Source organism: Monoraphidium neglectum (assembly GCF_000611645.1).
Source record: "Monoraphidium neglectum strain SAG 48.87 unplaced genomic scaffold scaffold01715, whole genome shotgun sequence".
In the NCBI taxonomy this organism is placed as follows: Eukaryota; Viridiplantae; Chlorophyta; class Chlorophyceae; order Sphaeropleales; family Selenastraceae; genus Monoraphidium; species Monoraphidium neglectum.
The window spans coordinates 1-12,279 of NW_014011913.1; the positions used below are offsets into that span (position 1 = coordinate 1).

Genomic DNA, 12,279 nt, shown 5'->3' on the forward strand with positions numbered 1-12,279 from the left:
GCCGCATCATGGGCGGTGGCCCCATCATCCCAATCCCCGGCGGCGGCATCCCGTAGGCGCCCGCGTACCCAAACCCGCTGCCGCCCAGCGGCGGCCCCGCCGGTGGCCCGCCGTCCACGCGCGGCCGCTTCGCGCCATCGCCGCCGCCGCCGCCGCCGCCGCCGCCGCGCTTCATGTCCGCCGACCCAGGAATGCGTGCCCCCCCTGCTGCATGAGGGTCCATCGAAGGGTACATGACAGCGCCCCCGGCGCCACCCCCCATCGGCGCCAGACCGAAGTAAGCCGGCGGCCCGCCGTACGCCCCCGGCGGCGGCCCCCGCTGCTGCTGCTGCTGCTGCTGCTGCTGTTGCTGCTGCGCGCCCCCGCCGCCGCCCGCCGCCGGCTGCATCGGGTCGCTCCCGCCGCCGCTGCCAGGCGCCGCCGCCTGCTGCTGCGCGGGGCGGCCCCACATCAGCTTCAGCCGCGTCCCCTTGACGATCAGCCGCCCGTGCAGCTCCTCCGCCGCCTTCTCGGCAGCTGCCCGCGTGGTGAACGTGACAAACGCGCAGAACCGCGACTCCACGCGCCGGACAGAGGACAGCTCTCCATACGAGTAGAACGCATCCCGCAGGTCAGCCTCTGTGATATCTGGCGTGAGACCTCCCACGTAGAGAGTCGCGACGGTCCTGCGCGGACGGCACGCAAGGGGCGGCGGGGCCGCGCGCGCGCGTCACGTGTGCTCCGGGGCGGCCTGGTGGTCCTCTCTGAATCGGGAAGACAGGCAGCGCCGGGGCACACACGGGGGGCGCCTAGCGTCCACAACGCCTCGGCGAGCGTGCGGCCTCGTGCGCGGCGCGCTCACGTGTCTGCGGGCGCCTCCAGCTTGCCCTTCTCCTCGTAACGGCTGAGCAGCTTGGCGGCCACGGGGTCGTTGATGCCGTAGTACCTGCGTCACATCGACAGGCGCGGGCGCCAGGGGTGCAGGGCGGCTTCAGCCAGCTGATGGCGATGCCGCCTATGCTGCGGTCACACGCATCATGCCTTGCGAGCCGGCCTCGCCCGCTGCGCAAGCGCGACATGCGCACGCGCGGCCCCACCCCCGGCCCGACCAACACCCGCAGCCCCACACACCCCTACGACACACACACGAGCGCGCACACACACATACACACACACAACGGACATTCACAGTTATAAGCATCCCGACCCTGCAACCACCCACCACCCCTCCCACCTGTCCTTGATGTTCTGCTCGCTCAGCGGCCCGCTGGTGGGCATCTCGTGTCGGTAAGGGCACTCCGCCCCGCGCGTGCACTGGCCGCGCACGAAGAACGAGCACACGCGCGCCTGGTTGCGCTTGTAGTAGGGCGTGGTGCGCGCGAGGCGCTCCAGCATCTCGCTGGGACGCCCGCCGCCGCCGAACGCCGAGTCGGTCTCGCCAGCCTTGACCTGGAAGCCGGCCAGACGTATTCAACAGGGCAAGGGCACGTCACAGGGTGCGCTTAGAAGTGAGCTCAGAATTCAGAAACACACACGCATCAGTCATTTGAAGTTAGGTGTATGTTCTCTACGTTGTATGTTGTCTCGCTCCGCGTTGGCATGTGCTGCAGCTGCGCGCGGCCTGCAGCGCCATGGGGCCGGCGCCGCACGCCCGTAGCTGCAAAGGGGTCCAGAGAAAGACGCGGGGGGGCGGGTCCGCGCGCGCGAGGGTGCCGAGGGGGGGCGAGGGGGGCAAGGGGAGCCGCGCACCTGCTCGTTGAGCTGGAACTCCTTGCCGACCGCGCTCTCGGGGATCTCGTCCTTTTCAATGCCCAGCGCCGTGTCGCGCACCTGGACCGGCAGGCCGTAATCCAGGTCAAACAGGCACACCTGATGACGGCGCAGGGGCGGGGGGCGGGTGAAGGTGATGGAACATGGGCGGCGGGTGCGGCGCGCGTGGAGTTGAGCGCCTGCTGCAACGCGTCGCGGGCAAGTAGGGCAGCTGCGTGCGGCTGTCGACCGCCCATGATGCTGCCTCAGGCAGGTGCGGGACGCGGCGGCGGGCGGGTGGGCGGGGGCGCACCTGGCACACGTTCTTCGCCTTGGCCACCTCCTGGCAGATGATGGTCTTCTTGTAGCGCGCGTCATTGCCCGGGCGCCAACGGAAGACAGTGTAAGGGCGGCCAGAGATGTGGCACGCGCCCCCATTCGGGATCTGTGAGAGAGGGCGTGGGGGCGGCGGGTCAACTTGATGGTTGTGGCGGGCGTGCTGGGCCGGCAGCCTCGTACGCCAGCAGGTCGTGGCGCAAGGCAGCGGCTGTCGTGGGCATTGCTGGTGCCGCCGCTCCCAGTGCGACGATCGCCGCTGCGACTGGTGCCGCTGCTGTTGCTGCTGCAGGTACTGCAGCTGTTGCCGCCCCTGCTGCTGCTGCTGCTGCTGCTGATACTGATACTGATGCTGCTACTCCTGCTGCGGGCACGGCGGCGCTAGAATCGCTGTGCGCGGGCGCAGCGGTGTGCACGGGCGCACCGCAGCGGCGGCGCGCCACGCGCGGGGACGCACCTTCTGCATCCGCACATAGGGGTTGGGCCCGAGGCACGTCTCACAAACTATTGGCATGGTGGCCTCCTCATTGTTGCTCTCCTGCAACAGCCTGTGCGCCATCCTGCTCGGGATCCGCGTCCGCGGCCCACTTTTCGCCCAGAAGGCGGCCCGCCTGGGCGCGAGAGCAAACTAGAAGTACAGGCTATGGCCTCAGGAAACTTCAAGCGAGGCGAAGCAGGCAGACGACCCGCGGCCGCGAATCCAAGAGCGCAACACTTTCTTTCCCAGCGGCTCAACACTTTATCAGCTGGTTGTTATCTCTCCACATGAACGATTACTGTATGCGAAGGTTGGCAGTATGTGGGCGCGTCTGCAGATCATCAGAGCTCGAGCATGGACAGGTTCAAGCCAGCTGCTTCCTCGTCATCTGTGAGTTGACGACGCGTATCCCGAACCTTCCGGGTGCCTGCAGTTTCTGCTGTTCTCACGTTAGAAGAGCTTGGAGGCAGAAGGCGGTACAGTACGACCCACCCGATTCGCACACCCCGCCCCAGTGAGGCTTCCCCAGACCACCTTCCTCACTTGCGCTATGCAGTAGAGCACTTGCGCTATGCACACAAGCTACTACACAGTTCACGTATCCATGTACCACACACACTGTTGGCTTCCGCCCATGTTCATCAAGCATACGACTCGGCCACCTGCACGTGAGCCACACGTGCATGCCCGCAGGGGCGTTTCAGGGCGAACACATGAGCCCCCTCCCAGGGGAGGCGGCACCCTGCCCAACCCGCAGCTTTCACCCCTCACCCCGGCAAGCTACATCGGGGATGTGTCTTTGAATAGAGGAAGAGTATGTTTGAAAGTATCGCCTCGGTTCCGCCAGGGGCTGCTCAACCAGCAGTACTACCCTCCAACAGCGCTAAGTGGCCCTGCTTCGCTGCAAAGGAGTGAGACTGAGGTACTCACTCCTATTACTCGGAATGGCGTGCGCCCAAGCCACTCTACCTGTTTGCGGCCGCCCATCTCTGACGGATCGAGTAGCGGCACCTGTGAGTCGCCCTTTGTCATTATGAGGGCATCGAATCCACAGCTGCCACGAATGTTGAGGTGCACCAACAGCTAGCAGCGTGGCTCACGTTGCATCGTCCAGTCACGACAGGTGATCCTCTTGTGCTGCCTGTCCTCCCCTCGCCCGCTTTGCACCCTTGGCAAGATTCATGGCACCAGCTCCCGCTAGCTAGCTTCCTGTGGAAGATGCAGGCGCTTTCTCTCCCCGCTGCCCAGCAGGGCCCAGCACCTGTCGCCGCCCCCCTGCGCCCCATAATTACCCCATGCTCTGTTTGCCCCTACAGATCCCTAGGCCTGCCATGTGCCATTTATGGTGCTGCTGGACGTTGCACCTGATACGTTACGGCGGCCCCATGCATTGCAGAGCAATGATCAATCTCCCACCGCTGCCTCACCCAACAACTGATATATCACGTGGTGGGGGCAGCGTACCTACGCTGCCGTGCATAATACGTGGCAGTGTGCAGCGGGCGCTGTGCGCGTGCTGGGGCCACGCAGGCAGCCTGATGTAATGCAGCCTTGGGTGACTAAACAACAGGAGGCTGCAGCTGCACAATGTTTGGTATTGGATGGAATTCTATTGCATGCAGTTACATGCCATTAAAAATGTATGGAACAGGATGTGAGGGCGCGTACTCTGAACCATGCAATCTGTGCGCCTCGTCGCCTGTTCCAAATCGTGGCCAGATGCACGCTGGGAGGATCATACATCCCCCAGAGCAGGCAAGGCTCAAACATGCCTTCCGCGCAGTATGCATGCAGCTGCGCGCCGGGCTCCTGAACTGCACAGGTGTGCACACCTAGGCGCACTTCGATGCCAGGAAGGGGGATCGCAGCAACAGGGAAAAGGGTTATGGGGGGGAGGGCAGAGTTGGTTGCATATCAAATAGACAGTAAGCAGCCAGAAGGCGGTTCCTCGGGGTCCCTGAACATGCACTTTTTAGGAAGCAATGGTTGCCCACTCTCACAAACCTCAATCAGGTGCTCGAAGCTGGTGGCGCTGGTGGTGCTAGCAGAGGCTGCTGCGCCCCTTGACGCACGGGCTCGGGCTCGCGACCAGCTTTTTGAACCTAGCAATAGCTGCTTTCAACTTTGCAGGGTCGACAGCTTGAGTAGCATTGCTGGCAGATGCGCCAGTCACGGACAGCATCAGGCGGTGGCGGTGCTGCTGGTGCGCATCAGGAGCATGACTCGCCGCGCCGCCAACCAGCAGCATGAGCAGAAGCGCTGGTGTTATGGGTATTGAGCAGCCAGCATTGGCAAAATCAGTGGTCCTGGCACGCTCGCATTATGCACCCGTGAGCGAATTGCGGTGGCATTCAGGCACATGTGCCAGTAGTGCCCTGTCGCCTGTCTGCCCATGTGCGCTTGGTATGCACCCTGCGCCTGCGAGCAATCAACTGAGTTATGAAAGTCTGTAGGTGCAGTCATGCGCGTCTCACCAGCCAATCCTGCCTTCGAAATCATCGGCTCGCCGTGCGTGGAGTTGATCTCAGCAGTGATGGGCACTTGAACACCGGATATCCCACTTTAGACAATAGCTAAAGACAAAATCCCGTCGTAGAAATCATGCATTGACGAGGGTTCAATCAACGTGGGGCGCCTCGATTGGTCAGGAGACTGTCACCAGCTCACCACCGTAGACACCGCGCAGATGTGACAAGCAGCAGTGTGCTCAAAGCGATTGGGGTATCCCCGCCGTACCTGTTCCTTGATTCGAAGGCATACCGGTGTGCACCTGCTCCTGATTCGGCGGCAGGTGACCTGGACACATGCGATCTGCTCACTCAGCCATCTTCTTGAGTATCGGGCGGCACCAAGCCACGGTGGTCGTGTGTGCCAGCTGCTGCAGGCACCTTTTGCTAAGAGTAAATTGACGCTGGCGGTCACCTGGTTCCCGGGAACGCCACTGCGTATTGTGCAGCGCACGCCAGGGGCAACACAGTCATCTTGGTCTGCTGGCCGCACAACGCTGCTGCCTTTGCGTCTCGACTACAGCTTTTCAGCTGGTGAGATGTGCATAACGCCCTCATGGCGTGCGACTTCTGCGCTGCCACCTCCCCATGAGCTGTAGTGCCATGAGAAATTCGTGGCTGATATGGTAAACAGCCAAGGTGGATGACACAGCTGTGGCAGTTACACGCTACTGAGCGGACACGGCAGCCACGACCTCACAGAACGAGGCTGTGCCTGTGGTTACGCACACGTAGTTTCTATGGAGTCCGCAGCACCGCAGCCCAAACTCAATGTATGCACACGGTTTGTGTGAAAGTGGACGCACGCAACGCCCCTCTTTTGTCTCCCTCACTGCGTTCACAAGGTTGGGGTCATACGCTCACGGGCATGGCAGCATGCTCACAGCTGGTTGGATGCTGCAACCGAGAATTGGTGGCCCATTTTTGGTACATGCATTGCAACGCACTTGGGCTCAGGAATGAGGGGGGTTCGCTTCCCGGCAGCCATCCAGACATGGGATCAGATGTTTGAATCCGGTGCATCACTGAGTCTTGTTGCCCAGGTCCGCCGCGCTCGCCGAGGGAGGAAGGCTGTACTGCGGTTAGGGGAACATGCAGCCGAGACAAAATGCAGGAGTCAGGGTGGCCAGCGGGGCAACAAGCCAGGGTTGTGTGCGACAGGGTATGCTTCACCCTGCGTCGCTGGCTGCATGTCTGCACGGATGCCAGCACCAAGCAGCAGATGCAGCAGGAGGAGCGGAGGCAACATCGGCAGCCGTGCCCACGCATCGGCTCACGTGACGCTCCGCAGTGGCCGCGGACTCCTTGACAGCCGGGGCGCCGCAGCAGGTGAAGCAGGAGAACATGAAGCCCAGGCCCTCGCCCTTGTTGGCCTCCTTGTTGCGCTGCAGCCAGAGAATTGTGGGGGTTGACAGTGCGGGATTTGGCAAGAGGGGGACGGACGAGGGCAAACGCAGCGGAGCAATTGTCAGACCACACTCGGAGGGCTCCAGATCCGTGCAGTGGCCGGCTGCCAGCCAGACTAATCTACGCCAAGGGCGCTGCTGCTGCTGCTGCAATGCACGCCGTGCAGCGGCAGCGAGCGCCGCCACGCACGCCGCGTCTCATCCTTGCGCATCGCTTCGGGATGCGGCTCTTCCGTTGCTGCCCCAAAGCATCGGGGCCGCCTCATGTTGCACATGTGTGTGATTCTGTGGCGTGGGGCTCACCGGGCGGTGATGCTCCAGCGGGTCGTACTCCTTGGCCGCCTCTACAAACAGGTTGGCGCCGCTGTACAGTATGTGCGACACACATCGTGCAGCAGGGCAACACACATCGTGTTTGCGTGCGTCACAGCAGACTTGCTGGTATCGCATATGGTTTGCGTACGAGCAAAATCAAGCGGTTAGTGCTGGACTTGCTTGCTCATATGCGACGGTGCCCACCCATGCCGCATCATTGACCATGCAGCAACAGCAACTAACGTGCTCCCTTGCGCGGGACCCTCCAAATCCACGCTGCACCACATGTCCCGGCCTCAGAGATTATATGCAAAATGCTGATTCATTGTCACCCGAGCTGCAACCGTCACAATGAACGAGGGCCCCGTGCTCAAGGCCAACGGGTGGCGTGCGCACCTGGGGCTCGCCACGAGATTGAATCCGGATTGCTCCCTTTTTATGCCACTATTTTGCTGCTGCTCCACCTGTCCAGCGGACTCCGCGAATGTCACCTCCTTGGTCGGGCCCTGCTCGCCGGCCTGGGGGTCGTTTGTGGCAAAGGGCGTCGACATGGTTGCTGCAAGGGCACGAAAAATACCGTAATATGTGAGTTATGGCGGTCTGGAGCGTCCGTAAGCCTCAAGAATCAGTACTGCGGCAGCGACTGCTTTGCGCCGCCAGGGGCAGCTACGACCTCTGCTTTGTGTGAGGAACGCAGTTGACAATCTGTATGTTTTTCAATGCATATGATACCCGCGCAGCACAGAGTGACACACGGGGTGGCAAAGCAGGCGTACCGCCTGCATCCTGAGAGGTGCCTGATGCATGCCGAGGGGGGAATCCTGACCGATTAGCGCGAAAAGGGGTTCTTGCGGGTTTGCTGGCAGCTTTTGATTGCGGTGCGTGTATGTGCACTGGAACCTGCACATGCACAATCCAGGCACACATGCATGTGCAAATGCTCGCACTCGCACACCTGCGGTCCCCACCTCCCGACATGCTCAGGGGGACCATGTGCGCACAACCTCCCCTTTAGAACAAAATAGCCTGAGTCGCCTGCGCTTACACAGCAGCACGCGCATCAGCGCACTGCCACGTTGGGGCAGTCTCCTGGTCTGCCGGCGCCGCCGTCTGAGAACGTCCGCTTTTTGGAGGGGCACTGCGTGAAGCAGGGCGTTGAGAACGCCTCGTCCTGCGACTGCGGCAGCGGCGTCTTGCCGAAAGCAAACCTGCGCAGTGTTGCGCGAGTGCATGCAAGTTGTCCGGGAGCCGCGGCGACAAGGCGTCAGGGCGTCCGAGCGCCGCTGTGGCGGTGCACTGCGCTGTGTCTGATGGCGGCGTGACAGAGGCATAGCGCATGCCCACCCGCAAGTCGGCAAGCACGCAAAGCAGCAGCCGTGCTCACTGGCAGGAAAAGTCCTCGTAGTTTGGGGTCATTGTCAGGGGAAGGCCCATGTCCTTCTCAAAAAACTCCTGCTTGTGGAAAAGGGGCGAGCCTGTTATGAGAAGGGCACTCATTTTCCATTTGTCAAACCTGGCCAAGTCCTCAATCTGCTGACATCCCCAGCAAAAATCTTTGTGTGCAATGGCTGCCTCGCCAGGCTGTACACCAAGAAAGGGGCGGCCATGGTCCCGTGTGTCGCTCAACTGTGGCGCTCCTCCCAAGGCCGCGCGCCTGGCCGCGCACGGGGGCCCCCGCACCTGCGTCGGGACCTTGCAGCTGTTGATGCAGATGGACGCGCAGCCCGCCTCTTCCAGGTATCGACAGCGCTCCACCAGCACGCCCATGCCGCTGCCCACCTGCACCAGCACGCGGGGCCGCCGCAGGCCGTCAGCCCCAGCCCGCCCGCACGCCAAAAGTGAGCTCGCCGGCAGCACCACCCGTGACCCGCTCAACGCTCTCACAGCATGCGTGGGGACGCCAGGCAAGGCAGCTCTCCGCGCCCAGGGCGCGCGCTGCACGCGACCGCGCGGCGCACCTCGCCGCTGTCGAGTTCGACGTCGTTGACTTTGCACGGCCCCATCAGCCACTGGCACGTCAGCGCCGTGGCCAGCGCGTTGAGGCGGCACGAGAAGGCCGGCAGCGGCGCCGAGAACATGACCTTGAAGGCGCCCGGCAGCCACGAGGGGAACAGGCTGTTCAGGATGCGGCGCGTCGCGAGCTGCGTGTCGCGCGCGGTCTGGTACTGGCGGTTGAGGCGCCGCGTGAGGTCGATGATGGCGGGGTAGCTGCGAGGGCGGCAGGGGAGGGGGCCCGGTCGGGGTGGGGTCGGCACCCCCTGCAGCTCCCGTGGCGTCGTCGGCTTGTGGGCCGTTGTGGCTGCCGGGTGCAACACGGGCCCCATCCACGCCTTGAAACCTGATGGAAGACGAAACCTTGTACAAACATTTCCGTCCCGCGCTGCTTACCCTTGCAGCTGCGAGTCGCTGCCGATGGACTCCACCATCTTGCGACGAAACAGCGCCATCACGACGCGGTTGAGCGGCTGGGCGTCGATTTCTGCGTAGCTGGGCGCAGGCGTTCCCGGCCCAGCCTGCCGCAGCTGCGTGGCCGCGGCGCCATCCAGGGGCCCGGCTGCCCTCGCAAGGGTCAGCCGGGGTCGCCGCGGCGCGCGAGGGCATGGGCGTGAGGACGCGGCGCCCCGGCGCGGCGCTGATGGCGACGCTGCCAGCCGTGCGGTGTGCTCATTGGCAGCCTGTGCCGAAACGGCAGGGGCTCCGAGCATAGCTGTTGCCCCCGGCTTGGAATACAAGGAGAACACTGCTTGCACACGAACCCGAGGCACTGACAATCTGGATCTCTCTGGCAAAGACCGCGAATTTTGATCGCAGTTCGTCAATTGTGAGTTGAATTTTGTGTGGTGCGACGGTGATGAACATTGCGCGTTTGCTTGGTCGGCGAAGGGACGACCGCCGGCGGTCTGTGCCCGACTGACTGATTGTGTGACTTTGGAGTGCCGGCCACTTGAATGGTCTGTCTGTGGCAGAGAGTGTATCATCCTGAGCTTGTGCCAGAGCCATGTGTCCTGCACGCCTGTGATAGCTGCAGCAGTTCTGCGCTCTCCGCTGGGGGCACGTGTCGTTTATAGGTACACTGGTGCACAACAACATCATCAGCCCTGTGTTGCTGCGTGTTGCGACACGACTGTATGATGAGGCCACAATCATGTATGTTTATGGGAGCAACTACCCTGGCCTGGGCGCAGCCTGCTGCCCTGCTCACACAGATGTGCTATGTGGCCTCCACTAGTGACAGAAGCCCACCCCTGCCGCTTTCCGACCCGGCACCCCCTGCGCTCAATGTATGCATCCTTTTTCCCCTCATTCAACGCAGCGCGCACACATGTGGTCCTTTCCATGCCACCACCCCGCTCCCCTGGATGCACAAACCCTGTCTCGAGAAGTCTAGAGTTTCGCCCATGCCGACCACGGCTCTTGTGATATCCACATCGTATTGTGACGGAGGTGACGAGATCTAGAGGATACCGTATGAAGCCAGGGGCCTATTGCAGCCAAAGGCGGCTCCTCGTACCTGGGTCCCGGGCGCCTGCACCCTTCACACGTGCACTTCACACTCGAGCGAGTGCGGTCGAACCTGGGTGCCGCTACCATGCTCCCATACCCTTGGCCGCTCCGGTGCAGTGTCCGTTTTTCTGTTGTTGCAGATCGACCTAGTTCGTGCAGCCTCTATCGACACGCAGACAACACCAAATCGGCCCGAGACCCATCGCCGACTCGGAAGGCCAGTCCACAAGCTTCTATTCAGCTCCAACGTCATCAAATGCTTTACTAAAATCCTTTGCTGCCACGTGAGACGCGCTCGCGAGCTTTTCATGTCTGGCGCGATTATGCACTGATCACCCCCTCCCAAGCAGGCTGCCAGAGCAACTGTAATTTGCGTATCAGTGAAAAACAATTGGAACGCAGATCAAAACGGCCTATGATTAATGTTGTACATGTCATGTCCCGGTCTAGATGCAGTGCTATTCGCGGGCGATTTACTGTGAGACATCGAAACATTATTTCACAGCACATCATATTGAGTCCTTGTGCCCCGCGTCACCCGTGCGGCTACGCGCTGCAGGCCGCAACATGGAACCCGACCTCCCGCTCGGTGCGCGTTGCCGCAACGCACCGTACGCCCGGGTCCAAACCATGGCAGATGAATCAGCGTGTTACCTGCAGTATCAAACGCCTCTATCTCGTGTGCCGCGCTCGTGGGCAAACCGCTGCCAGGTGTGAGCACCCTCACAAACGGGCTGTTTGGCCACAATCGCCAAGACGATCCCCGCCCCGCCCCGCCCCGCCCCACACACCTGCATGCAGCTGCGGCGATGTATGAGGAGGATATGGTGGAGGAAGTTATAGGATTGATGGACGCCTTCATTCACCGGCCAGACCTGGATTCACCTGGGGCAGCCGGTGACAAGTGCGCCGGCAGCGGGCTGGGAGGACGCAGTGGTGCAGGCGCCGAGCTTGGCGGCGGCAGCACCTGCGGCTACCGGAGCCATGAAGCAGCACGTCGTGACATGATGAGAATTCACGGTGCACAGGTGAGAGCTCTGGCAGACTCACATGTGTAAGCTGTGTGCGTGCTGCTGGCGCATCAACGACCGCCAGCACACAGGTCTGAGGCAGTCCGGTGGATGATTTGTCTTGCAGTCAACTGTGCAGCAAGCTGCGCGTCCTCAAAATCATATCTTGATGACTGCAGGTCGGTCTGCTCCCACACGGGGTCATGGGTGTGCCTGCGACGCCAGAATCGGAGTGTGGCAGCCACGGGCAGTGGGGCACTGGCGTGAACGGCGGCGGCACGACCAGCAGCACCAGGAGCGGCAGCAGTGGGACCGCAATCGAGACGCTGAGGAGCAGGAGCAGCAGCGTCAGTGGCGGTGCAGCATCAGGGATGTCCGAGCTAGGGGTGCCCATGCCCGCAACCACCGGCTCCGCTGGGCATTATTTTGATCAGGTGCAGCTGAGTGGCAGCCATCCAGGCTGCACAGCCGTCATGGGAGCAGGGACTGTGCCTTGCGATGCAGCTGCACTTCCCTACTCGCTGGAAGGTGCGGCCGCATGCTGGGGGGCGGTCGGCGACCTGGTGCTCACCTCCGAGCACGAACAGCAGCAGCAGCAGCAGCAGCAGCAGCAGCAGTTGCCATTTGTGGCGGCCCCAGCCAATGCCGTCTTGGATGTCGCTGCCTCCGGCGCCGGCGCACTAGCCATTGCTGATGTGGCGCTTCCCTCAGAGAGGTACAGCTGGGTGCCAGCCTTGGATCTGGAAGATGAGGGGGCAGCGCTGTTCTGCTTTGAGGATCACAGTCACTTGGAGGCCTTGTTTGTGACCGAGTTTGGCCTGAGCCCACGTCCTCAGCTGCAGCAGCTGCTTCCGGGCAACAGTGAGGGCAGAAGCGCAGCAGCAGCAGCCCATGAGAAGCGGCATGTAAGCCCGCAGCGGGCGCGGCGGCGGCCCCCAGCGATGCAGCTGTTGCCGGCGTCAAAGCGGCAGCGGCCGGGCAGCAGAAGCAAGAGC

General features: G+C 62.4%; 4 protein-coding genes across 4 annotated transcripts; 1 reads left to right on the forward strand and 3 right to left on the reverse strand.

Moving 5' to 3' along the window:
- Positions 1-709: 709 nt before the first annotated feature.
- On the reverse strand, positions 710-2,623 carry MNEG_8801 (pre-mRNA-splicing factor RBM22/SLT11; the record flags this gene model as incomplete). The annotated part of the gene is made up of 6 exons (XM_014042724.1): positions 710-743; positions 842-925; positions 1,214-1,428; positions 1,729-1,848; positions 2,042-2,173; positions 2,522-2,623. The coding sequence occupies 6 exons, from the start codon at positions 2,621-2,623 to the stop codon at positions 710-712; spliced, it is 687 nt and encodes a 228-aa protein (XP_013898178.1).
- Positions 2,624-6,071: 3,448 nt separating this feature from the next.
- MNEG_8802 (hypothetical protein) lies at positions 6,072-7,321 on the reverse strand (the record flags this gene model as incomplete). The annotated part of the gene is made up of 4 exons (XM_014042725.1): positions 6,072-6,125; positions 6,327-6,434; positions 6,759-6,819; positions 7,167-7,321. The coding sequence occupies 4 exons, from the start codon at positions 7,319-7,321 to the stop codon at positions 6,072-6,074; spliced, it is 378 nt and encodes a 125-aa protein (XP_013898179.1).
- Positions 7,322-7,830: 509 nt separating this feature from the next.
- Positions 7,831-9,475, reverse strand: MNEG_8803 (hypothetical protein; the record flags this gene model as incomplete). Its single annotated transcript, XM_014042726.1, has 5 exons — positions 7,831-7,978; positions 8,155-8,222; positions 8,451-8,549; positions 8,729-8,978; positions 9,159-9,475. 5 exons carry the CDS (start codon positions 9,473-9,475, stop codon positions 7,831-7,833), a joined length of 882 nt encoding a protein of 293 aa, XP_013898180.1.
- Positions 9,476-11,083: 1,608 nt separating this feature from the next.
- Positions 11,084-11,302, forward strand: MNEG_8804 (hypothetical protein; the record flags this gene model as incomplete). The annotated part of the gene is made up of 1 exon (XM_014042727.1): positions 11,084-11,302. A coding segment is annotated over one exon (219 nt), but the record flags the coding sequence as incomplete, so codon positions are not given.
- Positions 11,303-12,279: the final 977 nt, after the last annotated feature.